At 40.9% G+C, this 26,647-nt stretch overlaps 1 protein-coding gene across 6 annotated transcripts in view; it reads right to left on the bottom strand.

Moving 5' to 3' along the window:
- Positions 1-26,647, bottom strand: part of SPDL1 (spindle apparatus coiled-coil protein 1) — a 62,250-nt gene that overhangs the window by 23,355 nt on the left and 12,248 nt on the right. For 3 of the 6 annotated variants that reach the window (XM_034779592.1, XM_034779597.1, XM_034779593.1), the window contains exons 2-10: positions 21,629-21,779; positions 14,970-15,160; positions 13,006-13,182; positions 8,787-8,981; positions 8,289-8,438; positions 6,220-6,318; positions 5,200-5,310; positions 1,866-2,006; positions 290-402 (exon numbers count right to left, since the gene is read on the bottom strand). In XM_034779592.1, the coding sequence (XP_034635483.1) occupies positions 290-402; positions 1,866-2,006; positions 5,200-5,310; positions 6,220-6,318; positions 8,289-8,438; positions 8,787-8,981; positions 13,006-13,182; positions 14,970-15,160; positions 21,629-21,650 (1,199 nt within the window). In that variant the 5' untranslated portion in view covers positions 21,651-21,779. The remainder of the gene's footprint in view (positions 1-289; positions 403-1,865; positions 2,007-5,199; positions 5,311-6,219; positions 6,319-8,288; positions 8,439-8,786; positions 8,982-13,005; positions 13,183-14,969; positions 15,161-21,628; positions 21,780-26,647) is intronic. The other 3 variants (XM_034779595.1, XM_034779596.1, XM_034779594.1) reach the window with 2 other exon arrangements.

Here is a 26,647-nt window from a genome sequence, read left to right as displayed (position 1 = left end):
ACGCCACGCGCACACACCTGCTTGGAAGGGACATGAACAAATCACTCGAAGAACTCATTATTACATCCTCTCTCAATATCAAGGGACAGGGCCATAAGCCTCTGATGACCTAAAGATTCCAATTTTGAGCACCCGGGATCCTTGTGCACTGAGATCAGAATACGTGTGGACAAACGAAGAAATGGCAGAGTGTAAGACAGCTGTAAATTAATTTAGATTACAAGTATTTTTTTAATCATTGTAAATACGTAAAATTCTATTTCTAGGCTTTAAACCCCCACACACTTACTTGGAGTTCTCAAGTTTCATTTGAAGCAGATCTGTATAATAGCCATCTTCAAATTCTCCACCGATTGAACTGCTACTAGAAGGTTTTGATTCTTTCATGTTCTCATATAAATTCTGATGCAAGGGAAGAGTTCAAAAAATTGTCAACTAGTATTTTTTTCAGAAGTGCATTAGTTCTATTCTATTTAGAGTTTTCACTGTTTCATCAAAATTTTAATACAACCGCTGCAGACAAAGCTACCTGCTAAGTAGTCTTTATAAAGGGATTTAAACTTGAGGTATCAAGAGCTTCATTTCATTTGAGTGTTTTCATCCAAAATTTTGTTTTAGAGAAGCAGACAGAACTGAAAAAGATCTTCCAGTCTCAAAGGTACACAAAAAGCCTTGATTAAAAATTTACCCGCCTTTTCCAGCATAGAGTAAGCTACCTGGACATTCTGTAGATTAGTGAACAACAGAATGAAAAAGTCTCCTTGTTGATACCAGAACTGGGACAATCACAGTATCAATTGTCCCTCGGATCCCCTTCTTCAGCTCTGTTAGGGCATCCACCAATGTTTCAAGCTTCTTAGCCCTCACTTTTCTTCAAGCAGGAACCTGTATCCCTGCTCCTCCACATTGAGTATTTAGGCTTCCAGCTGCCCTGCAAGCCAAAGCATTTATCCCAGCAGGTCTGACCTTAGTCTAGCCCTTGAAGTGTTCGTGTTCTCACACACACACAACCAGTGACCAGCTAGCCTTTACAAAGCAAAATACATTTACTTTAAAGGGGCAAGTGAGAAGGAGAAGAGGAGATTTTACCTCTGTATATGGTACTGCTGAGACAATAATGGAATATTGCATCCAGTTCTGGTGTCCAATTTTTTTCACTTTTTTAAATTAGAGGGTGCTGAGAAGAGCTACAAAAGTTATTCAAGGGCCAGAGAAAATGCTTCACAGTCAATGACTTATAAAGCTCTGTTTAGCTTATCAAAAAGATCGAGAATGACTTGATTACAGTGTACAAATACCTTCATGGGGAGAAAGATATAGGATACCGAAAGGCTCTAATTTAGTGAAAAAGGGATAACAAGAACCAAATAACTGGAAGCTAAAGCCGGACATATTCAAATTAGAAAAAACAGACATCTTTAAACAACGAGGGTAATTAGCTATTTGAAAAAGCTAACAAGAGTAGTAGCAGATATTCTATTTCTTTAAGTCAAGACTAGAAGCCTTTCTGGAAGATATGCTTTAGCCATACATATTATTGTGCTCAATACAGGTGCAACTGGATGAAATTTAATGATAGTCTATGATATGTAGGTGGTCAGACTAAGTGATAGAATGGTCCCTCTGGCCTTAAAATACAAGAATAAAAATTTGAGTTGTGTGACTCTTTAGGACTTAAAAGATGCACACAATAGTTGTAAAATGGAGACGGTTACCAACCTAAATAAGAGTTGTGAGCACCGTTGAGATTATATGGAATTACAAGTAAGAATTTATACTGAAAGCCTCCTTTCATATTTTGAAGAACTTATTTGTCCCACATTACGATAGTTAAACTTCTCAAGTTTCTTTTGTGAAATACGTACCTTACATTTCTCCAGTTGCCTCACTTTCATTAGAAGATCTTCTATTTCACCATTCTTTTGTTCTAACATTGACTGCAAGCGTTCTAGCTGCTCAAGTTCTGCCTGAGAACCTTTCATCTGAAGCAGCGTAGCCATTTGTAGCTAAACATCAAGCAAAAATCATACCAATGTTAAGACTCAAAGAAAAACCTTTCAGTACTCATATCCTTACCCAGGAAACTTTGGGGACTGCAGTCTTAACTCAGCAGCTGACATTCACCGCAATACTTTTTTAAATACTTTTCTACTCCTACAAGTACAGAAATGGCATTGAGTTATCTCATCATATTAAATATGCTCTTATACAATAAAGATGGATTTTTAATACTTGCTGGTCTATGCAACTCAACCTAGGCTGGTTTTCAAGTGTCATAACTGTCCTTATTGGGCATTACCTAATGACATTCTCCAAGGCTAGTTACACACTCAGTGACTCCTCTGTAAGCCCAGCTAAAATTTCATGAACAATTGTGTTGGTTATACACAAGAAAGCTATGAGATACTTTGTTTTGTATGGCTAAACAAAAACAAAGCAGTAAAAAGGAATCATCTAGTACACACAGGGAGCAGATCCAAGAAGATGCCTTTGTACAGTCATTTAGCCAGAGCAGTCAACAGTCAAATAAAATTCCATATACAGTCCACATGTTCAAAGAACAAACATTAATATCTACCACACCCATTTCTATTATAAGGCATATGAATAATTAAAAGATTGATTTCAGCTGTAGCCAGAGAGAACACTTAAATGTGGATTTAAGACAATGGATTCAACTGACTTGCTTTTGAAATGATTTTCAAAGTAACAGACAAAACACAAAAAAACAAAAAACAACAAGAAAAGCTTTCATCTGAAGTCTTTTGTTGTGTTATTTTATTAAATTAACATCTGCACCATCCAAAAAAATCTTCACTACATGCCCTATAAAGTCAGAAGGTCTGTCCTCTACATCCAAAAGACTCCAGTTTAATTTATATGCCTAATGTGCATATGTGAAGTACAATAAAAAAGAAGCAACATGCAATTAAGCAACACAGAATAGCAGCGTATATCCTCTATGTAAGAGCACAAGCTGAAAGTAATGCTATGGCAAAGGCATTATGAATTGTATTTCACTGATTTAGTAAAAGCAGCTTTAACAACCTCATACACAGTTAATATTGAACGAGACCGTATAGAAGTGATAGGGATAGAAATAAAGACTACATCCAAGCATGTATGTTACCAGAAGTAAAATATAGATGGATAAATGAAGTGCATTAACCCCTGAAGTCACTGAGGTCAAGTATATTCATCCTTAAGATTTGTAACAGACAAGAGCTGGTAAGTTTCTGCTTCTTCCTATTCCTTCCCCCTCCTCCTAATCCACCCAATGCTATCTCTCCCAACTCCTCTTTCCTGAGAGATGCTACTCTTACTCCTCCCAGCAGGCAGAAAGCTCATTTCACACTTCCTCTACTCATTTTAGAGTAGAGCCAGTCTGCACTGTCCGATTCTATGCCCCCAATACTGCTCCTCATGCTGATTGCCAGTCTAAGGAAGGGAAGGAATTGGCTGTGGGAAGCAATATTTCAGATGTGATAAAGTTATGGAAATCAACAACTTTCCACTACACTCAATGACTGGACCCACAGGAACAGGCTAGTCCTTAATACATTTGGAATTTATGTGGGGAGGGGAAAGAGGGTGGCAACAGTGGGTATCCACGCAGTGTAGGATGCTCCCAAAGCATGTAGTGACAATATGGATTTCCTCTTCCAGAGCTAGCCAATGCTAATCCAACTGAGGACTGTTAAACGTAGTACTGTTAGGCAAGAACTGAACAACATTACAATGCAGAGTGGAGTAGAAAGGAAACTGATAAGGAAAAAACTAACATGGCTAAAGGACAAGGAAATAAATCCATCTTGACAAAAGCAATGTTTGTCAGAAAAGGCATTTCGAATATTGGTAAGAAGCACAACAATTGGGGAAAACGATCACATTTTAAAACATGCGAACTGAGACAGTCACTATTCTTACCTTTCATATTTACATTTAGAATTTCATTTTTTGCTTTTTACTTATCTTTGCTGGGAAATGAACAATTCAGACATCAGGTGTCCAAAATGCAAAAATCAGTCAAAATCAAAACTAATATTTATAATAGTGAAATATCAGAAAGTCTTTTTGAAGGCTAGCTAGCCATTTTAGTTGCTCAAACGTTTGCTGGGAATACAGAGCAAGAAATTTCATCTCAGCTGTTCAACTGGGTGAATATATGCACCAGATGATTATCTTAAGTAAGCAGAACTTCTACAGTAAATCTTTTTCCAAGTCTTTTATCTTTTGGAAGAGGATTGTTTTAAACTTATTTCTGCATCCAGGTAATACTGTGGAGGGAGTGGAAGTTCCTATTCCACCCATAATCATCATCCCCACCATGGTAGTTGAGTCCTTTCTGTGCATCCAGCCCCACTCTTTCCCAACCCAAAATTGGCCCCTTCACCTTAAGATAATGCAAATGCTGGCTTCCAGGCTATCTTCAGAGTTTCTTGTGGACAACTTTCCCTTGGAGTTTTTCCTGCAAGATGGGACAACTATGTTCTAACTCAGGAGGGTGCACAATATTTGATGTTTAGATGTGATGATTTTAATTGACAAGCAAATTGGGAAAAAAAGTACTCAAGGCTTGAGGAAAGTATGACTTGTGAACTGTATGACTGAGTTGAGTATTGGGACAGGGATGACAGATCAGCAGAGCAAGAAAGCAATACACAGTAAAAGTAGCAGGATCAGAGGAAAAACCATGAAAACATGCTTAGTTCTTGGCATGACCTGCAATGCATAGGCAGCCAACATCATTATTGCCAACCTCTATTAAGGCCCAGAAGTAAATGCTTAGAGTACAAATAGATTCCAACATTAGGGCAAAAGGACAACTAATGAGTACTGGGGGTAAAACAAGGACAAAAATAGGATATTTTGCATGCTTTCAAAAATCTGTATTGAACGACTGACAGCAGAACAAAATAGCTACTACTAATGAAGTAGCTTTAGTCTAACGTTTGATTTCTTGGATGACTGATATTTAAGTTGCCAATAAAATATCCTTAACAATAAATTAAGTCTTCATGTGATACTAAACTGAACACACACAAAATCCTCAAACATATTCTGTTTGTTATTTTTGCATGAATACTACTTGTATGTTTTTTAACTATAGCCTGTGGAATCAAATTCCTAACCTGTTTTCTCAAGCAGTGTCTTGTCAGACCCCAAGGAAACCCTGGAGTATTACAATAATGGTCATACCTTCATTCTTTGCAATTGTTCTCTAGTGAATGCATGCTGTTTTTGTAGTGATTGATATTTTACTTTCACACTGATCAGCTGACGTTCCATTTCTGCCCTACGGTCCTCCACCTATAGAACATTGTTAACACATTATTACTATGGAAATCATAATGATGGTCAATTGGATTTTAAGATGTTTTTAAGATGTTAAGGTAAGAATATGAGGTTACAGTGATCACCAGTAACACTTCTGGAAGTGTGACTTCTCCAACAAAAAACACTTCATGTACCTCTAGGACATCTAAAATGAATAAGATATGGCCTTACTACCAGGAGCAAGGTCAATGGAGATTTTAGCCCCTTGTGCTATGGTTATACAAGTAAAGTAACTCCTAAAATCCCTTAGTAGTACTGTACACACTTGATTTCCTTACTGACATTAGTGCAAGTGGTCATGAAGTTTTTATATACCCAAAAATAGGTCTCATGCCAGTTACACTAATTTACGGAGAAGTTGGAACAGAACTACAACATGGTACTCCCATAAATGCCAGGTAAAAACATCTGATCCCCTTCAGCTGATTGGATTATCCGGTACTTGTATGTCTCAACTACTAAGCCAAACACAGGCAGGCTCCTACATGAGGTCAGACACATCAGTTAACTCCCCAAATACATTAGATAAGAACATCCAGCTGAATATTCCTTCCCAATTTATGGTTTTCATTTAGCTTATTATAGTAGCCAAAAGTACACCACCAACCCTCAATTTTTTCCAAAGTGGTCCATTTAGTTTTATTAACGTTGCTACCATACTTAACTCCCACACCACTTCAGAGATTAGAAACAGATGTCTACTACTCAGTCCCCACAAATAGCTCAACATGGTAGTCTTTGAAGAGAGAGTCATAGTTGATGACTCAGGAACACAAATACATCAGCATTTAGTGTGTAACTGAAGGTACAAATTTATAGTGATTGAAGTATTTATAGCTCCTCCCAATGAACACATTCTGCAATAATTGTGATATAACATACCTCTGCAAACAGAGAATTGCCTTTACTGGTAGGGTCCAAAGCCTGAACCAGTGCATGATCCAGCTGACCTTGAAGTGCCTGGTTAGCTTCACGAGCTTTCTAGATTAAAGCCAGAAAAACAAGGAGTCAGTAAAAAGTGTGTGTTTCTATTACAGGTCAGAACTATATAGAAATGTTTTCAAGACATGAGCTAAATGCCTCACTGTTGTTGCTGGAGCTTTACCATTCAGCTCAAGCCATTAGAAAAGTTCCGTAAAAATACTCCAGCAACTGATTATTAATAATAAGACAACTAATTTGATAAAACTGTAATTAAGGCAAGTATATCTAATTCTCCCTTTAGAGGAAAACAATCGATCAGTTTGTTATAAGCTGCACTCCAGTTTCTCAGGCTACCAGGGTGGATACAATGAGAGAAGATGCCAGCAGAAAGTTATCAGGTGATTAATTTTGCATTCTACATCAGTTTCTCTCCTCAAACACTACTGGGTAGTAGTAAGCACAGAGTAAGAAACAAGCAACGGGACAGGAAGAAGCAGCAGAATTGAAAGTATAGTAGAAAAAAGGTAGAAATGGGTATGCCTCCTATAAAGCCTGAGCTTTGCAATTTAAAAAATTAGGAACCAGTGGTAACTTCCCACTAGAGGATACCTCTACACTGGAATGGAAACCTACTCACTAAATCTTCCACATACACTTTCCTCACATTACTAGGGACCTTTTCCTTCTCTCTAAATAGTCGCCCAATTGCCAAACATACAAACTGAAGGATTTTAAACACCTTGCCTGCAGCAACTGGAATCCCTGAAGACCTGGCATTTTGGATGGAATGATGAGCAGGGTACAATCTGTGTGTGTACTGCATATCTTTGAGTTATATCTTCAAACTTCTAGGAATGCTCATTCATTGCCACCTTCCAAAGGGGCCAGAATAACATAAGTGACGGGAAAGTTTTTTCCCCAGCAACTGTAGAAAGAACTATCTTTCTATATGCATCCGAAGAAGTGGGCTGCAGTCCACGAAAGCTTATGCTCTAATAAATTTGTTAATCTCTAAGGTGCCACAAGTACTCCTGTTCTTCTTTTAGCTTTCTAGAGGTTTCTAGGTTTCTATAACCACCTCTTCCTCACTGCAACAGCAATGTGATCCTCGTATAGAGGAATTAATTTCAAAGCCTCCCTCTTTCTGAAATAATGGGAAATACAAATTCAGCCACAGGCTTGTTTAGCATCATTCCACTTAATGACAACACCAGGAGTCGTCCACTGTGCCTGCCAAATCAACATTGCCAATTTTCTATGATGGCTAGTCATAGAATTCCAGCCAACCATTCTGAAGAAACGCTAGTGTATCTGAGGCAGAAGTCATCAAGTCAACATCAAGAGACCAGGGCTCCATTGTGCTGGAGACTATACAACCAAGGAGGTCTCTGACCTGAGAAACTCTGTTTCCTCTCTCACAGAAGCATAACTTTCAGTGCTCTCTATCAGGCTTCCAGGTGAGACAGGGCAGTGAGTCTATCAGGACATGCAGAGAAGCCTGATAATCATGTGAAGCCCCTCCTCAGGCTGCAGTGTTGTGGGAACTACTCTTGTCTGGTTTTGAGCCCAAGAATCTTTGCTCTTCCAGGCAATGGGGCTTAGTCAGAAAGGCAGGAACGGGTGTCTCTCCAACCCTCTGTTGTTCCATAGGTTCCAATGTGGGGGGGAGGGATAGCTCAGTTGTTTGAGCATTGGCCTGCTAAACCCAGGGTTGTGAGTTCAATCCTTGAGGGGGCTACTTGGGGATCTGGGGCAAAATCAGTACTTGGTCCTGCTAGTGAAGGCAGGGGGCTGGACTCGATGACCTTCAAGGTCCCTTCCAGTTCTAGGAGATGGGATATCTCCATTAATTATTATTATAGGTTAGCTCCATATTAAAGTGCAAGGAGCACTTCAGACAGTCTCTGACCAGATCTGAAACACACAGCGATTCCACTCCCCAGTAAACTATAACTTCATGGGATTACAGAGGGGAAAAAGAAAACTTCCCATGTTCAAAATGGTATATAAAACTATAGGCACAGTACCTCTAATGCATTGTAGTAAGAAACTATTTCCTTTTCTCTCTCTTCTTTTTCTCCTTGAAGGCGTTCCAACTGGTTGCGTAGGTTGCTGTTCGCAAGTTCTAGTTGCTCTTTACTGTATTGCAATTCATTCATCTTCTCTTCAACACTGGCCTGTCCCAAAAACAAGTAGCAGCAAAATGATTTTACTTGTATTTTCTACTTTTTATCAGTAGTTAGGTACTCTGGCATCAGTCCAACTTTTTTCCAGTGTAACCTACTCAAAAAAGAAGGCTCTCACCCTCCAGTGCCAATCATACTAAGGTAAAAAGTTTTCCCTCAGTCATCATTACTAGCTTTTGGAAGAACCATATTAGCATTCCAGTTTATTCACAAGATGTAGAGTACTGTACATGACCTTCTAAAATAGTGTTAGTACAGGAAGAGACTAGAGGTAGACATTTGTCTTCAAATAGAACGTTCATACCATGAACTTACACTGATAAAGTATTAGTCACATACCTTCACACTTTCAAGTTCCGTTAGTTCAATCTGGAGATTTAGCACTTCTGAAGACATGGTTTCATGTACACGTTCAGACATCATGTGCAATTCTTCCGATTTAGCATTAATGACTGCCTTTTGATGTTCCACTTTGTGCTTTAGTTGTTTCTCACTTAGTCGGGTTTCATCTAGGTCTGCTTTCAACTTCTCCAACTTAAAAACACAGTAGTTAAGCAAAAATTGATATTGTAAGCATTGCCGGAGCCCCAGGCACAATTAACAGAACGAACTAAAGACTGAATTAGGGTAGGCTTTACTAAAATAGTAATACTGGGTATCAGCTATTCCTGCCTAAGAGCATGATACAGAGATACACAGCGTTGTCAGGTAACTACATAAACACATTCCTAAGAAATGGTACAGGAACACACTGACCTCTCAAACTATCAGGTACAAGAATAAAGGTGGTAACTAACAACATCTGGAGTGTAATACTTAACTTGTTTATACCAATGTATCAAAAGAGTTTATAGGAAGGACATCTTGTACCGGCCTAGGGGACAGTACAGGAACTCCTCACTAAAGTCCTCCCGGTTAACACTGTTTCGATGTTAAGTTGCTGATCAATTAGGGAACATGATCGTTTAAAGTTGTGAAATGCTCCCTTCTAACGTTTGGCAGCCGCCTGTTTTGTCCATTGCTTGCAGGAAGAGCAGCCCGTTGCAGCTAGCTGGTGGGTGGTTAGAACCAGGGAGGACCACCTCTTCCTCACTGCAACAGCAATGTGATCCTCGTATAGAGGAATTAATTTCAAAGCCTATCAGTCCCCCCTATCAGCTCCCCACTCCCCTAAGTTCCCTGTGCAGCAGCTGTCCTTCCCCCCTCTGCCATGTGCTGCTCCTGCCCTCTACCTTGGAGCTTCTCCCAGAGACGACTCCTTGCTGTATGGGGGGGGCGGGGGGGGAAGAAATAGGGACGCTAATGTCAGGGTGTCTCCCTCACCTCCCTGCACCCCACTTACCCCATCTTCCATAGAGCAGGGGGGACACGGGATGGAGGGAGGGAGCTTCTAGGCAGTAGCTGAGCGTCTCAGGTCTCAACAAACTGATTTAATTAACAAGGCAGTGTACTTAAGCCTGGGGTCCACTACTTAAAGGGGAAATGCAAATTTTTTTCCCCTCACACACAGGGTGTGCATCTGTCTGCTCTCCCTCCTTTCCTGCTGCCCTGTAGAGTGTTGTGAGAGTTAACCCTTGAGGGCTCAGTCAATCGGTAGTTAATTTAGCAGTAAGGCATTCTCTGGGAAATATTCTACCCTCTGACTCCTCCACCTCAACCAAGCTTCACAATCATCACTGTGTACCAGTATTAAATTGTTTGTTTAAAACTTACAGAGAGAGAGTGAGAAAAATTAGATAGACATTTCCCTGGAACTTAACCCCCTCATTTACATTAATTCTTATGGGGAAATTGGATTCGCTTAACATCGTTTCACTTAAAGTTGCATTTTTCATAACTCCAACGTTAAGTGAGAAGTTACTGTATTACATTATGTTGATTAAGCTGCTATGCTGCCTCGGGTATACATCTCTTAGTGTACCTGTAACCATTAAGCCAGGGCACTAGGACTGCACTTTGTCAACAATAAACCTGGCCCTAACCACCAAACCAAGCACGAGGTCTTTATGAGTAACATCGAGGTCTGCTGAATCAACACGCTGAACCCTCTGCTAAGGCATAATATACTGGTTTTGTAACAGGCTACCATGAAGCCAGCCACATTGTTTTGTGACAACATTCTACCTAAATTCCACATTGCCAACAAATAGCTGGCTTGAGTAAACTGCAGAACAACATACTTATCTTATATAGAATCAGCAATATTAATTTAAAAATTGCTGATATTTTCCTCCCTCTGAAATTCTACCATAAGCAGCCTTTTGTCTCCAATACTGTTTTATTAAGTACTAACTATTACTTATTTTTAATCAAACTTTCCAGTACAGTAAATGGTCAGAAGGATTGACGGCTAACTAAACTCTGGAATTTTCAATATAGATACCAAGTACAAGGGGAAAAAACTAGCTGCATGCCTGAGCCATTCATTTGATTTTTTGAGGGTGATATTGTAGTTATTACTTAAAGAAATAAATTACTGTATATACTCGTTCATTAGCCCGTTCATTTATAAGCCGACGCCCCAAAATGATTAGGTAAAAATAGCAAAAACTATATGACCCTTTCATAAGCCAACCCTATATTTCAGGGGCTGGCAAACTTTGGCTCCCGGCCCGTCAGGGTAAGCCGCTGGTGGGTCGGGACATTTTGTTTACTTGGCGCATCTGTGGGCACGGAGCCCCTCAGCTCCCAGTGTCCGCGGTTTGCTGTTCCCAGACAATGGGAGCTGCGGGAAGTACCATTTCCGAGGGAAAGGACATCCACGCATCCTTCATCCACTGGGCAACCAGACGGATTTCAGGCTTCATAAGATTCCGCCTTTTGTCAACTTCACCATACCTGAGCATGTGATTCACACCACATTTTGCATAGCCTGTCTTTAAAGGGTTTGGTTCAGGCAAACATCAGGCGGTTGTAGAACTGAAGTTAAGCCTCCAGGTATTACAGCCAAAGTAGTTTTCATATTTTTGGCCACATTTTTCACCTCATCCATTTTGTGTGCCCCGAACGTGTCCCAAACGAGCACAGCAGGTTTCTTGAAAAGTGCTCCCAGTCTCTTATTCCACCCTTTTTCCAGGCATTCAATAGTCCCATTTTCATCCATCCATCCATCCCTTTACGTGTGCACATACAATGACCCCAGCAGGAAATTTCATGGTTTTGGGCAATGTTTTTCTTTTAAAAAACAACAACAGGAGGGAGCTTTGATCCATTTGCCAAACATGATAAAACCACCGTAAAATGGATTTTTTCATGGACAGTAGTTTTAAATAAAACTGTTTTTTCACCAACACCAGTTACCATTTTGTTGTTCGGGAGATCAAATGCCATTGGTGTTTTGTCCATATTTCCTATTTGTGACAGTTCAAATGCATATTCCTTTCGATATTTTATAATAAATCTTTGGAAAGAGTCTATCTTTTCTTCCAGATCTCTCGACCACTTTTGCGCTATCTTTGTTGGCTGACAAAGACAGAGACCATGACAGTTCATGAAGCAAATACACCAATCCGCTGATGTGACAAACATTAACGGCTTTACTGACTTGTATTTGTCATCTTTCGACATTTGCAGAGCACGCAGACGAATTCCAGTTCTAGTGACAATGTACCCATTTTGTCGACGTTCAACAACCCAATTATTGAGATCTTTCTCTAGCTCAGGAAATGAAGCGCACCTCACTGGGTATTTTTTCTTGCTTCTTGGCATGTCTTTTAGTGTTTTATTTTTTTGCCATTCTCTTACTTGCTTCTCATTGATACAGAATTCACGAGCAGCGGCACAATTGTTTGCTTCTGCATATTCAACAACAAAGTTTGAACACTGCATGATAAGACTCTCTTTTGATTTCACCGTTCATTTTAAATACTAGCATGAAAATAGATTTTTATTGTAGTTATAGATTTTGTAGGACATTATATAGTAAAGTCACCTGCTTTATCACTGTCAAATTATTATTGTTCTTTGTTTATTTCAAAGCAGCCCTGTAAATTGGCATGTCTGTAGGGATAACAGGCTATTTCAATTTTATTAGCGATTCCATCGATTCTGCACATTATATTTTCATATTGGCTCAAGACTTATGAGGTCCGTTTCAAGCCAATCTAGTCCACTAAACAAAGCCTTTGCAACTTTAAAAGGCTGCAGTATTAACATCAATAAATGGGTCAACAAACTTTGGCTCCCAGCCTGTCAGGGTAAGCTGCTGGCGGGACATTTTGTTTATCTGTAACGTCTGTGCCACTTCCCACAGCTCCCATTGGCTGCGAACAGCGAACCGCGGCCACAGGGAGCTGAGGGGCTCCATGCCTACAGATGCTCCAGGTAAACAAAACGACAATGTATTAGATATTCAATTCAATGATTCCATAGAGTTTAAAATCATCAAATTTTGGCATAGACCCGTTTATAAGCTGAACCCCGCTCTTTGTTGAGTCACTTTTTTCCCAAAAATATTCAGCTTATGAATGAGTATATACGGTAAGTATTCTTCCAAATCTTGCAAACATTCCTTTATATGCATTTCAGCAACATTTTAGCAATTCATTACATCCCAAACCTTGTCTTTAAGTTGACTGATTTCTTGTCCGTGGATTCTTTCAAGTTGTTCTCGCTGTTTGTCCAGTTGCACATTTTGTTGCTGCTTAAGAGCATCACATTCAAAGCTCAAGCTTTCCAACATTCTATTCTTGAGCTCAACTTCTCTCTGAAGTGAATACTTGTCTTGTTCAAATTTCTGAAAAATAAATGTGATATGGATAAGTCATTGTATCTTTTTAAGTGACTCCTCAGGCATCGGTTTATTTTAATACATTTAGACTCGAGATCCAAGACCAATTAATTACTAGGATTTCTAACTCCAGCTGACCTGTCTTTCAAAAGTCATCAATTGCTTCATGAAGATTTTCATATCTGTCTTACAGGAAACAGCCATCCACCCAGAATTTTTGTAATTTATTTGGTATTTCTCATGTTGCTCTAATTCTCCAGGCAGACTGCAGAGTCCTCCACCCCTGTTGTCCCATGTACTTAAGTTTGTGTTAGTATTTGGGCAGGTCAGTCATGAACCATCTTGTGACATCACCATCCAACTAACGTGAAAAGCATGACCACAACATGAAGTAGTTGAATGTGTTAGCATTTAACAGTCATTTTAAAATGTTAGCTTACGTGTTATGTTTCGGCTATTAAGGAAGAAAAGAATTATTCAAATGGTTACTCACTGTTGAACAACTTGATCTGAAAGTCAGGAAGACATATGACAAAATAGATGCAAGTCCCATTTATCATTCCAGCTTTCAGTTCGAAGAACCATCTCAGTGGTTTATTACAAGACTTCCAAAATAGTGTGCTAGCTAACTATAAAGGAGAGCTTGAGTTTCCTACATTTTATGCTTTCATTCAGCTGGAAATTTGGAAAAAAAATATTCCAAGGAGAGGATTGTATAAAAGCCTAAACCAATGGACTCTAATGAGACAGAATGGCAAAACCACCACTCTAGAATACATGAATATAACTTGGCACAATTTGATTGAAATCTAGAGATATCAGAAAAGGTCAATTTCAACTGACAAAAAAAAAGTATCCATCAGTAACAGCTGGCACAAGCACAACCTCCCACCTACAGGGATCATGTGTCCCCTGTGGCAGCAGAGAACTCTCTGCAGCCCTGCTGTCACATGAGTGAGGGAGCAAAGCTGTAACAGTGGAACTGCAGAGGGCTCCCTGCACAGCTCCAAGGTTGTTGATGCTGGATTCCTGCAGGCACAAGGTGCAGGAATCACTGCAATCCTGCTCTGCCCTGCCACAGACCCCAGCCAGGGCCACAAGAAAAAAGAATAATGCCTGGCAGGTGGGGAGGACACCCCACTGCCAAGTGGTGCCTGCCTGTGGACAGCAGGGTGACCTCTCCTGTGGCCAGGGGATCATCATCTTCCTCACAGTCCACAGCCTTCTCTGCGCCTGCAGAAATTAGGTGTCACCAGCCCTGCAGCAGTGCAAGGAGCCCTCTGAAGCCCAACTCTCTCACCAGGTGGAAAAGCCGGGGTCCTCTGCTCCTCTCCACCACGACTGCAACCTTCCACACAACTTGTGCCTGCAGGGATCCAGTACCATTAGCTCAGCAGCCACAGAGGGAGCTCTCTGCAGCCCTGCTGTAACTGCCATGCTCATTCACTCACCAGCCAGAAGTGCAGGACTGACCCCAGGCACAAAGTGTTCAGCAGCAAGGTGGCCTCCCCACACATCCAGGGTCTTGTCCTCCTCACAACCCTGGCTATAGGTCTCTGCTCTGCCAGCGGCCCGCAGTGTCCCCCACAAGACACCTTGTGCTCAAGTGTCTTGGGTTTGTCTGCCACACTGGGAGCCCCATCCCGCTTTCAGAGCTGCACTAACCGTCCCCTGCTTAAAATTGCCCACAACTGTAAAAATTAAAGTAGTTTAAAATCATAGAAGTGTTAAAAATGATATTGAAGTTACAAAATATATATATATATTCTGCCAAATCCAACATGAAAGTCCACCTCAGTTTTGGTGCTCAATTCACTCCGTAGCTCATCTAACTGATTCTGCATCTCATTTTGTTGCTCCAGTATATGCAAGCCATATTGTGCTGCCTTTCTCCGCTCATCTTCTGCTTCCTTCAGTTGGCGACGAAGATTAGAAACTGCCTCCGTCTCCATTTTATTTTCTCCCTCCAGCTTCTTTTGGAAGTCTGCACATACAAGATGAGCAAACAAATTTAGAGTCAACATAAAAACAAAGCTCAATATAAAAACATAGTTTGTAGTATACAATTCCTATTCAACATTCAAGTATGATGTATGGTCTTGGGCCTGGTCTACATTATACCTTTAATTCGGATTTAGCAGCGTTAAATCAAATTAACCCTGCACCAGTACACACAACGAAGCCATTTATTTCGAAATAAAGGGCTCTTAAAATCCATTTCTGTACTCCACCCCGACGAGCGGAGTAGAGCCAAAATCAATATTGTCATTTCGAATTAGGGTTAGTGTGAATGCAATTCGATGGTATTGGCCTCTGGGAGCTATCCCACAGGGAACTGGCCCTGAGCTTTTCGCGTTTGGCTAGCAGGGATCTTCCCTGATACCAGCCACGTGGTGGGGGGGAGGGATAAAGCGATCATCAAGAGAATTGGATTGGGGGGGAGGGCTGTTTGTTTTCTGCTGCTGTAGGTTAACAGGAAAACCGCAGCACTCAACAGGCTTTGCTTGGTATGTGGGAAAGGAGGGCACAGAAGCCGAAAGACAATGGCTTACCACGGCCGCATGCAAGCAGAATTCTGTTGCCCGGACCTGCGTCTGTGATCTCTAGCAGCAAAGCCACAGGCACTCAATATTAAGAGGCAAAATGCAACCTTGCACAGAAATCACGTGTGCTATGTAAAGTGAATAGTGTTGGTCTCCGTGAAAGAGTATAAGAATTATTCTGTAAACTGTATCTTCTTAAAAAATTCTCTCCTTTTTTCCCCTCCCTCCTGCAGCTGCAAATTTTTCAAGCCTCCCTCCTCCGTCCCGAAGGCTATCTCAGATAAGGCGTCGGAAAAAGACGACGCGAGACGAGATGTTTGCGGAAATCATGGAATCAACCTGCAGTGAAAGAGATCATCTGAATGAGTGGAAGGACACGGTTTCAAAGTATAGGAAAGATGTCAGTGAAGGTGAGGACAGGAGGGACGCTCGAGATGAGAGGTGGCGGCAGGAAGATCAGAGGGGGCAGGATGCAACACTGGGGCTGCTGCGTGAGCAAACAGACATGCTCTGGCATCTGGTGGAGCTTCAGGAACGGCAGCAGGATAACAGAGTGCTGCTACAGATCCCGTGTAACCCTCCTCCCCCAGACGTGTAAGAACACGGGGGGGGGGGAGGGGAGGCTCTGTACACCCTCCCATTCCACCCCAGTGGACAGCCCAAGCAAAAGGCTGTCATTTTTTTAAAACCTTTTTCTAGCGGCCTTTTCCTTCCCGCCGATCCTCCTCCCAACTCCACCCGGGTTCTCTCCCTCTTTTTATAATCAATTAATAAAGAATAAATGATTTTTAAATGATAGTGACTTTATTTCCTTTGAAAGCAAGCTGGGGGAAGGGGGAGGATGGGTTCCTTACAGAGAATGAGTCAATAAAGGGGGCCAGTTTTCATGAAGGAGAAACAAAGAGAAATTTCACACTGTAGCCTGGCCAGTCATGAAACTTGTTTTCAAAGCTTCTCTGATGCGCAGCACTACCTGGTGTGCTCTTCTAATCGCCCTGGCGTCTGGCTGCACGTAATCAGCAGCCAGGCAATTTGCCTCAGCCTCCCACCATGCCATAAAGGTCTCCCCCTTACTTTCACAGAGATTGTGGAGCACACAACAAGCAGCAATAACAATGGGGATATTGGTTTGGCTGAGGTCTGAGCGAGTCAGTAAAGTGCACCAGTGACCTTTTAAACGGCCAAATGCACATTCTACCACTATTCTGCACTTGCTCAGCCTGTAGTTGAACAGCTCCTGACTCCTGTCCAGGCTGCCTGTGTATGGCTTCATGAGCCATGGCATTAAGGGGTAGGCTGGGTCCCCAAGAATAACTATTGGCATTTCAACATCCCTAACGGTTATTTTCTGGTCCGGAAGTAAGTCCCTTCTGCAGCCATTTAAACAGATTAGTGTTCCTGAAGACGCGAGCATCAGGAACCTTTCCCGGCCAGCCCACGTTTATGTTGGTGAAACGTCCCTTGTGATCCACCAGTGCTTGCAGCACCATTGAAAAGTACCCCTTGCGGTTTATGTACTGGGTACCCTGGTGCTCCGGTGCCAAGATAGGGATATGGGTTCCATCTACCGCCCCACCAGAGCTAGGGAATCCCATTGCAGCAAACCCATCCACTATGACCTGCACATTCTCCAGAGTCACTACCTTTCGTAGCAGCAGCTCAGTGATTGCTTTGGCTACTTGCATCACAGTAGCCCCCACAGTAGATTTGCCCACTCCAAATTGATTCCCGACTGACAAGTAACTGTCTGGCGTTGCAAGCTTCCACAGGGCTATCGCCACTCGCTTCTCAACTGTGAGGGCTGCTCTCATCTTGGTATTCTAGCGCGTCAGGGCAGGAGAAAGAAAGTCAGAAAGTTCCATGAAAGTGCCCTTACACATGCAAAAGTTTCGCAGCCACTGGGAATAGTCCCACACCTGCAACACTGTGCGGTCCCACCAGTCTGTGCTTGTTTCCCAAGCCCAGAATCAGCGTTCCACGGCTAGAACCTGCCCCATTAACAACATGATCTCCAAAGCACCGGGGCCCGCGGTTTGAGAGAATTCTGTGTCCATGTCCATGTCCTCATCATTCTTGTCGCTGTGCTGCCATCGCCACCTCCTCCTCCTCTCCTTGTTTTTCTGGTCCTGGTTCAGCATAAACTGCACGAGAACGCGAGAGGTGTTTACAATGTTCATGACTGCTGTCTTGAGCTGAGCGGGCTCCATGCTTGCCGTTGTATGGAGTCTGCAGTGTTCACCCAGGAAAAAAGGCGCGAAATGGTTGTCTGCCGTTGCTTTCATGGAGGGAGGGGTGAGGCTGTACCCAGAACCAGCTGCGACAACATTTTTTGCCCCATCAGGCACTGGGATCTCCACACATAATTCCAATGGGCGGGGGAGACTGCAGGAACTATGGGATAACTACCCACAATGCAACACTCTGGAAATCGACGCTAGCCCAAGTACATGGACGCACACCACCGAATTAATGTGCTTAGTGTAGCCACATACATTCGACTTTACAAAATTCGAATTCTGTAAACAGATTGTATAAATTTGGATTAACCCCATAGTGTAGACATACCCTTTGTGTAGTGGATTTTGAAGAATAAAATTAAAGAACAGACACTGCTCATTTAAGAAAGTAAAAACCAAGATAAACATTTCCACTTTGTAACACTGGGACAGCCAGCCTCAAGTAAAATAAAATGCAGTGACAATACTCTGCAAGTGCTACTTAAAAGCTGGCAAACTAATCAGTTGAAGGGGATAAAACAAATAAAATAGCTAAATCCTCAGGTTCAGAAGTTGTGTAGCCAACATGAACTGGGAACTAGCAAGCAGGCTTTGAAGCTTATTGCTCTTCTGGAGCAGCCAATTATTTAAAAAATTCTGATAAGAAATCAGACCATATTTTAGCAGACAAGTCTGCAAATGCTGTTTTTTCTACCTGGGATATGAATACAAATTATTTTCTAGTCTTGCACTAACAAATGAAGATTCCACAAAATTACATTGCTGATGACGCTCGTTAAAAAATGATGTTTTTATTAAATTTGTAACTGAACTCTTTAGGGGAGAACTGTATGCCTCTGCTCTGCACATTGCGCGATATATTTCATGTTATAGTAGTCTCGGATGACAATCCAGCACACATTCGATTTAAGAACACTTTCTCTGCAGATCTGACAAAACACAAAGAAGGTACCAATGTGAGATGTGGACTGAAGAACTTGGGGATCTAAAGGTGGAGTAAGCCTGGAATTACTTCAAGTCAAAGTTGCAGAAACTATCAGAAGTCTGCATCCCAAGAAAGGGGAAAAAATTCATAGGCAGTAGTTGTAGACCATACTGGATGAGCAAGCATCTCAGAGAGGTGATTAAGAAAAAGCAGAAAGCCTACAAGGAATGGAAGATGGGAGTGATCAGCAAAGAAAGCTACCTTATTGAGGTCAGAACATGTAGGGATAAAGTTAGAAAGGCCAAAAGCCATATAGAGTTGGACTTTGCAAAGGGAATTAAAAACAATAGTAAAAGATTCTATAGCCATATAAATAAGAAGAAAACTAAGAAAGAAGAAGTGGATAATCGAGGCATGGCCCAATATCTAAACAAATACTTTGCCTCAGTCTTTAATGAGGAGCTTAGGGATAACAGTAGGATGACAAATAGGAATGAGGATATGGAGATAGATATTACCACATCCGAGGTAGAAGCCAAACTCAAACAGCTTAATGGGACGAAATCAGGGGGCCAAGATAATCTTCATCCAAGAATATTAAAGGAACTGGCACATGAAATTGCAATCCCATTAGCAAGAATTTTTAATGAATCTGTAAACTCGGGGGTTGTACCATATGACTGGAGAATTGCTAACGTATTTCCTATCTTTAAGAAAGGGGAAAAAAGTGATCCGGGCAACTACAAGCCTGTCAATTTGACATCTGTAGCATGCAAGGTGTTGGAAAAAAATTTGAAGGAAAAAGTAGTCAAGGACATTGAGGTCAATAGTAATTGGGACAAAATACAACATGGTTTTACAAAAGGTAGATTGTGCCAAACCAACCTGATCTTCTTTAAGAAGGTAACAGATTTTTTTAGACAAAGGAAATGCAGTGGATCTAATTTACCTCGATTTCAGTAAGGCATTTGATACGGTTCCACATGGGGAATTATTAGCTAAATTGGAAAAGATGGGGATCAATATGAAAACTAAGGTGGATAAGGAACTGGTTAAAGGGGAGACAACAACGGGTCGCACTGAAAGGTGAATTGTCAGGCTGGAGGGAGGTTACTAGTGGAGTTCCTCAGGGATCAGTTTTGGGACCAATCTTATTTAATCTTTTTATTACTGACCTTGGCACAAAAAGTGGGAGTGTGCCAATAAAGTCTGCAGATGGCACAAAGCTGGGAGGTATTGCCAATACAGAGAAGTACTGGGATATCATACAGGAAGATCTGGATGACCTTGTAAACTGGAGTAATAGTAACAGGATAAAATTTAATAGTGAAAAGTGCAAGGTCATACATTTAGAGATTAACAACAAGAACTATTGTTATAAGCTGAGGAGGCATCAGTTGGCAATAACAGAGGAGGAGAAGGACCTCGGAGTATTGGTTGATCACAGGATGACTATGAGCCGCCAATGTGATATGGCCGTGAAAAAAGCTAATGCGGTCTTGGGATCCATCAGGCGAGGTATTTCCAGTAGAGACAAGGAGGTGTTAGTACCGTTATACAAGGCACTGGTGAGACTTCATCTGGAATACCGTGTGCAGTTCTGGTCTCCCATGTTTAAGAAGGATGAATTCAAACTGGAACAGGTTCAGAGAAGGGCTAGTAGGATGATCCGAGGAATGGAAAACCTGTCTTATGAAAGGAGACTCAAAGAGCTTGGCTTGTTTAGCCTAACCAAAAGAAGGCTGAGGAGAAATATGATTGCTCTCTATAAATATATCAGAGAAATAAATACCAGGGAGGGAGAGGAATTATTTAAGCTCAGTACCAAAGTGGACACAAGAACAAATGGATATAAACTGGCCATCAGGAAGTTTAGACTTGAAATTAGACTAAGGTTTCTAACTATCAGAGGAGTGAAGTTCTGGAACAGCCTTCCAAGGGGAGTAGTGGGGGCAAAAGACATATCTAGCTTCAAGACTAAGCTTGGTAAATTTATGGAGGAGCTGGTATAATGGGATAGCCTAATTTTGGCTATTAATTTGTCTTTGACTACTAGCGGTAAATATGCCCAATGGCTTGTGATGGGATGTTAGATGGGGTGGGATCTGAGTTACTACAGAGAATTCTTTCCTGGGTGTCTGGCTGGTCAGTCTTGCCCACATGCTCAGGGTTTAGCTGATGGCCATATTTGGGGTCGGGAAGGAATTTTCCTCCAAGACAGATTGGCAAAAGCCCTGGGGGGTTTTCGCCTTCCTCTGCAGCGTGGGGCTCGGGTCCCTTGCTGGAAGATCCTCTGCACCTTGAAGTCTTTAAACCATGATTTGAGGAGTAGGTGGGTGAGATTCTGTGGCTTGCATTGTGCAGGAGGTCAGACTAGATGATCATAACAGTTCCTTCTGACCTTAAAGTCTATGATTTCTAAAGATAACTACAGGACTCGACCCAAGGTTTAAGAACCTGAAGTGCCTTTCAAAATCTGAGAGATATGAGGTGTGGAACATGCTGTCAGAAGTCTTAAAAGATCAACAGTCCGATTTGGAAACTATAGAATCCAATCCATCAAAAAACAAAAAACAAACAAAAACAAAAATCAACTTTATGTTTGTAGCATCTGACTCAGATGATGAAAATGAACATGTGCCGGCCGCACTGCTTTGGATTGTTATCAAGCAGATCCCATCAGCAAGGAAGCACATCCTCTGAAATGGTGATTGAAGCATGAAGAGACATACAAATATTTAGCATACCTGGCATGGAAATACCTTGCATCGCTGTCTACAACCGTGCCACGTGAATGCCTGTTCTCATTTTCAGGAGACGTTGTAAATAAGCAGCAGGTATCATCTCCCGTAAATGTAAACAATCTTAGAGAATTAGGACTGAATGGACCTGTAGGCTCTAAAGTTTTCCATTGTTTTGTGTTTGAGTGCAGTTATGTAAAAAAAAAATTTCTATATTTGTAAATTGCACTTTCCCAATAAAGAGATTGCATTACAGTACTTGTATGAGGTGAACTGAAAAATACTATTTTTCTTTTTACAGTGCAAATATTTAATATAAAGCAGGCACTGTACACTTTGTACTCCGTGTTTAACTGAAATCAATATATTTGAAAACAATCAAAAATATTTAAATAAATGATGTTCTATTTTTAATCTTGCGATTATTTTAATCTCACAATTAATCCAAATTAATTGTTCGACAGCCCTAGTTCTAACCATGTTTCATCTTGTACAGGCATGGTAGAAACCCAACCCCTCTAACCTTTGGAGATGTTGAACTTTCATCTACATAATAAATTTAGATAGAAAGCTTTTGCTATAGTTAAGTCAAACTAAAAAAATTACTCTGTACATATTCAGTTTCCATTCCATGAGTCCATTACCTTAAATCAGTTTTCTAGCACCAACTTTTGCCATGCTTTTATTACATTTAATTTTTCTGACATGTTAATGACAAACTTGTGCTTAGTGGCAAGTTTACATTTTGAATATTATAGTTATTAGTTAAGCATTGAAGTGCAAACCTTTTCTAATATTCTGTTTGACATTCATACTGCAATTTAAGTCCAACTAAAGAAACTTAATCTTCGAGTTTATTTCGTTTTTTTCCCACAAGTAGATTCGTTTGAGTGAACACTTCATAACTCAGAGCAAATACTGTCTGTGAAGGCCAGAGAAGAGTATCTGGGTTAATACTTATGTCTATTATTCAGTGGCTTTGTTTTGTAAAATAGAAGAGAAAGGCATACAAATTAAGAGCCAAGTAATGCTGTTAATGAGATACTGTAAATCATGCCAAACTTCACATTTAGTCTATCTACAGTGTTTCCTACTGTGCATACCATCCAGTTAGTGTAGAGACCAAAGTCATAACAGACAGGGCAAGAAATAATATTAAGAACGGCACTGCTGCCAGATTAACTGCTAGTTTCAGGGCATTTTATGTTAGATGTGTTTGTCCTCTGAAAGCTTACTAAAATGGCACAATAAGGTTGCATAATCGCCCAATTATGATATCTATAAATTAATGTTAACTTAGTCACAAACTCAGCCTGGGATCAAACTGTTCTAATTTTAGATGATACTGGAATATTAAATCCCACAATCATATTTTAAGGCCAGAAGGGACCATTATGATAACCTTACCTGGCCTGCCTAATACAGGCCATAGAACATCAACCAAAAATTTCTGCATTTAGCAGATTAGATGCTATAGGCAGAAGTTTTCTAGAAAGAGGCAGACCAAAAGTCCAGTATCCTGTCTTCTGACAGTGGCCAATGCCTAGTCCCCAAAGGGAATAAGCAGAACAGGTAATCATCAAGTGATCCATCCAGTCACCCATTCCCAGCTTCTGGCAAACAGAGGCTAGGGACACCATCCCTGCCCATCGTATCTAATAGCCATTGATGGCTCTATCCTCCATGAATTAATTAGTTCTTTTGTTATAGTCTTGGCCCTCTTCCCACACACCAGAAAGCATCAAGCAACTTCTGAATTAGAGACACACAGGGATTGAAGATATTACTAGAAAAATTGGGAGAACAAGTTTTCCCCAACCCCTCAATATGGTGCTCGTGTCTGGAGTTGAGATAATATTCAAATACAGAACAAAGACCCCAAGGTGCTGATGCTAGCCTTTTGGGGGAAAGGGGAGGAAGAATATATAAATAAATAAAACCACTAGATGGGTTTTCATAGATTCAAGATCAGAAGGGCCCAACCACTGCGACCACCTAGTCTCTGTTATAACACAGGCCCTAGAACTTCCCTGTAATAATTCCTGTTTATACTAGAGAATCTTTTAGAAAAAGGTTCAATCTTGATTTAAAAAAAAAAAAATTGCCAGAGATAGAGAAAACACCACAACCTTGGGTAAGTTGCTCCTACTGTTGATTACTTAAAATTTTATGTATCAGAGGGGTAGCCGTGTTAGTCTGAATCTGTAAAAAGCAACAGAGGGTCCTGTGGCACCTTTAAGACTAACAGAAGTATTGGGAGCATAAGCTTTCGTGGGTAAGAACCTCACTTCTTCAGATGCAAGTCAGAAGTGAGGTTCTTACCCACGAAAGCTTATGCTCCCANATTAGGAGTGGGGAGATGATTTTACCTTTGTATTTGGCACTGGTGAGACCACTGCTGGAATAAAGTACCCAGTTCTGGGATCCACAGTTCAAGGAGGATGTTGATAAATTGGACAGGGAGAAGAGCCATGCAAATACTGAAATAATTAGAAAACATGACTTTAAATATAGTGACACTCAAGGAGCTCAGTCGTTAAGTTTTGCTTAACAAAGAGAAGGTTAAAGGGGTGACCTGTTCAATCTGTAAATACATAGGTGGGGGACATATATTTAATAATGAGCTCTCCAGTCCAGCAGACAAAGGTATAGAAATAGAAGCTTGAGAAATTCAAACTGGAAATATGCATAACATTTTAAAAAGCAACAGAGGGTCCTGTGGCACCTTTAAGACTAACAGAAGTATTGGGAGCATAAGCTTTCGTGGGTAAGAACCTCACTTCTGACTTGCATCTGAAGAAGTGAGGTTCTTACCCACGAAAGCTTATGCTCCCAATACTTCTGTTAGTCTTAAAGGTGCCACAGGACCCTCTGTTGCTTTTTAAAATGTTATGCATATTTCCAGTTTGAATTTCTCAAGCTTCTATTTCTATACCTTTGTCTGCTGGACTGGAGAGCTCATTATTAAATATATGTCCCCCACCTATGTATTTACAGATTGAACAGGTCACCCCTTTAACCTTCTCTTTGTTAAGCAAAACTTAACGACTGAGCTCCTTGAGTGTCACTATATTTAAAGTCATGTTTTCTAATTATTTCAGTATTTGCATGGCTCTTCTCCCTGTCCAATTTATCAACATCCTCCTTGAACTGTGGATCCCAGAACTGGGTACTTTATTCCAGCAGTGGTCTCACCAGTGCCAAATACAAAGGTAAAATCATCTCCCCACTCCTAATTTGAGATGCCCCTCTTTATACCTTCAAGGATCACATTAGGCCTTTTTGCCACTGCATTGTACTGGGAGCTCATGTTCAGCTGATCATAAACTGCAAATCTTTTTCAGTCACAGCTTCCCAGGATAATTCCCCTTTCTGTGATTATAGAATATCTTTGTTCTTGGATGTGAACATTTTTATTTAGCCATATTAAAATTCATATTGTTGGCTTGCACCAAGCTTACCAAGAGATCCTAACAGCAAAGGTCACTGATACAGCACAATTTACCACACCCCTAATTTCTGTGTCACCTGTAAACTATCTGATTATTTTTTTCTTCGGGTTATTGATACAAATGTTCAATAGCATAGGGCCAGGAACCCATCCCTGCTAGAAACAGCTGGAGAAGACTCAGAACCATAGGGAGTTCTGGGAAGGAGAGGAATAGAAGAGGGTTTTTTTTGTTTTTTTTAAAAAAGCCAAAACACACAGCGGATCCAGTTTAGCTTCAGGAACAATCAAGGTCAAAGCAAGCTGACTGAGGAGGAAGCAGATGAGAGAGGCTCCATGGTTAGGACGACAAGTAATGTACTGCAGGAGGACACTGGACAACGTTAGAAAACTGACCCTAGCCCAAAGAAAGCTCAGGAGTGATGAGGAAACTGAGGCAGGAATGTGTGTAGAATTTCATTTTGTATAGACCGCCATAGTTCTCGTGCAGTTAAATAAAGACCAACAATGGCTAGGAATCCTGTGCAAAGTCTGTGTATAAGTTGTGTTAGACCTATCACTTGTCCTCAAAGAGTTTATTTGTGGATTCAGAATGCCCACATGACTAGAGTTGTGAAAGAGTGTGTGTTTAAGCTATTGGGGAGGGGAGAGTAAGCACTACCAGGGGCTAGGCAGTTATAACTTGGGGTCTTAACTGTCAAGAATGGGTGCTAGACAGAAGACCTGCATCCTGAAAGTATGGCCAGGGACCCCAAGATAAGATCTATGCGTGGACTCTGTTCAGACTCTGCTTAAAGCACAGGGTATCTAGTGGTTGGTTCCCTCACAGCAATCTGGAGAGTCCCCAAGAGACAGAGTTCAACTACATATGAAGACATCTGTCACAGATATTTCAGTATGCCTTTGCTATTCCACACACTAATTTTTTGCTTCTTTACTATGTTGGCATTCAATTCAGATTTATTCAAACCATAGGGTATTTAAATACCCTATGGAGGTTCTTAGTCATATCTCTCTACTACCAAAAATAAAAGATTGTGTTCTCCAGGTAGAAAACCAGAAAAGCTTGGGAAATTCTGAACTGAGACCCGATTACTAATTACAGTACATCATTGGATGGTTAAAACTTAAGTTCAACATACAGAAGATGCAATATAAAATAGTTCAGACTATATACACACACTTCAGCTCCACTGGATCTAGCCCAATATGTTTAAAATAGAGAGATCACCACCAACAGTTCATTCTTGAAGAAACTGTCCAAATTGATGCCTTTTGGGCATAGTTCATTTTGTAATTAAATGTTTCAGCCAGGTTATTCAAGACTTTCAATTCTTTATACTGTTGCATGATGCCACTTAAAACTACAGACCTGTCAGTCTTGAAGATTAAACTAACAATTTGAGACAAAGGCTTAATCCTAGACCCTAATTCTACCAACACTTATGCATGCAAGTAGTTCCAGTGTTTCTATTGAAGTTAATTACGTCCATATGTGGTATCAGGTACTGGGTGTATTTTACTCTACTCGATGCTGCTAAATACTGTATAAACATTTATGGTATGAATAGTTGGAG

This window comes from Trachemys scripta, chromosome 8, assembly GCF_013100865.1.
Source record: "Trachemys scripta elegans isolate TJP31775 chromosome 8, CAS_Tse_1.0, whole genome shotgun sequence".
Lineage (NCBI taxonomy): Eukaryota > Metazoa > Chordata > Testudines > Emydidae > Trachemys > Trachemys scripta.
The sequence above is the reverse complement of the archived record's forward strand: the minus strand, read 5'-3'. Positions and strand labels throughout refer to the sequence as shown.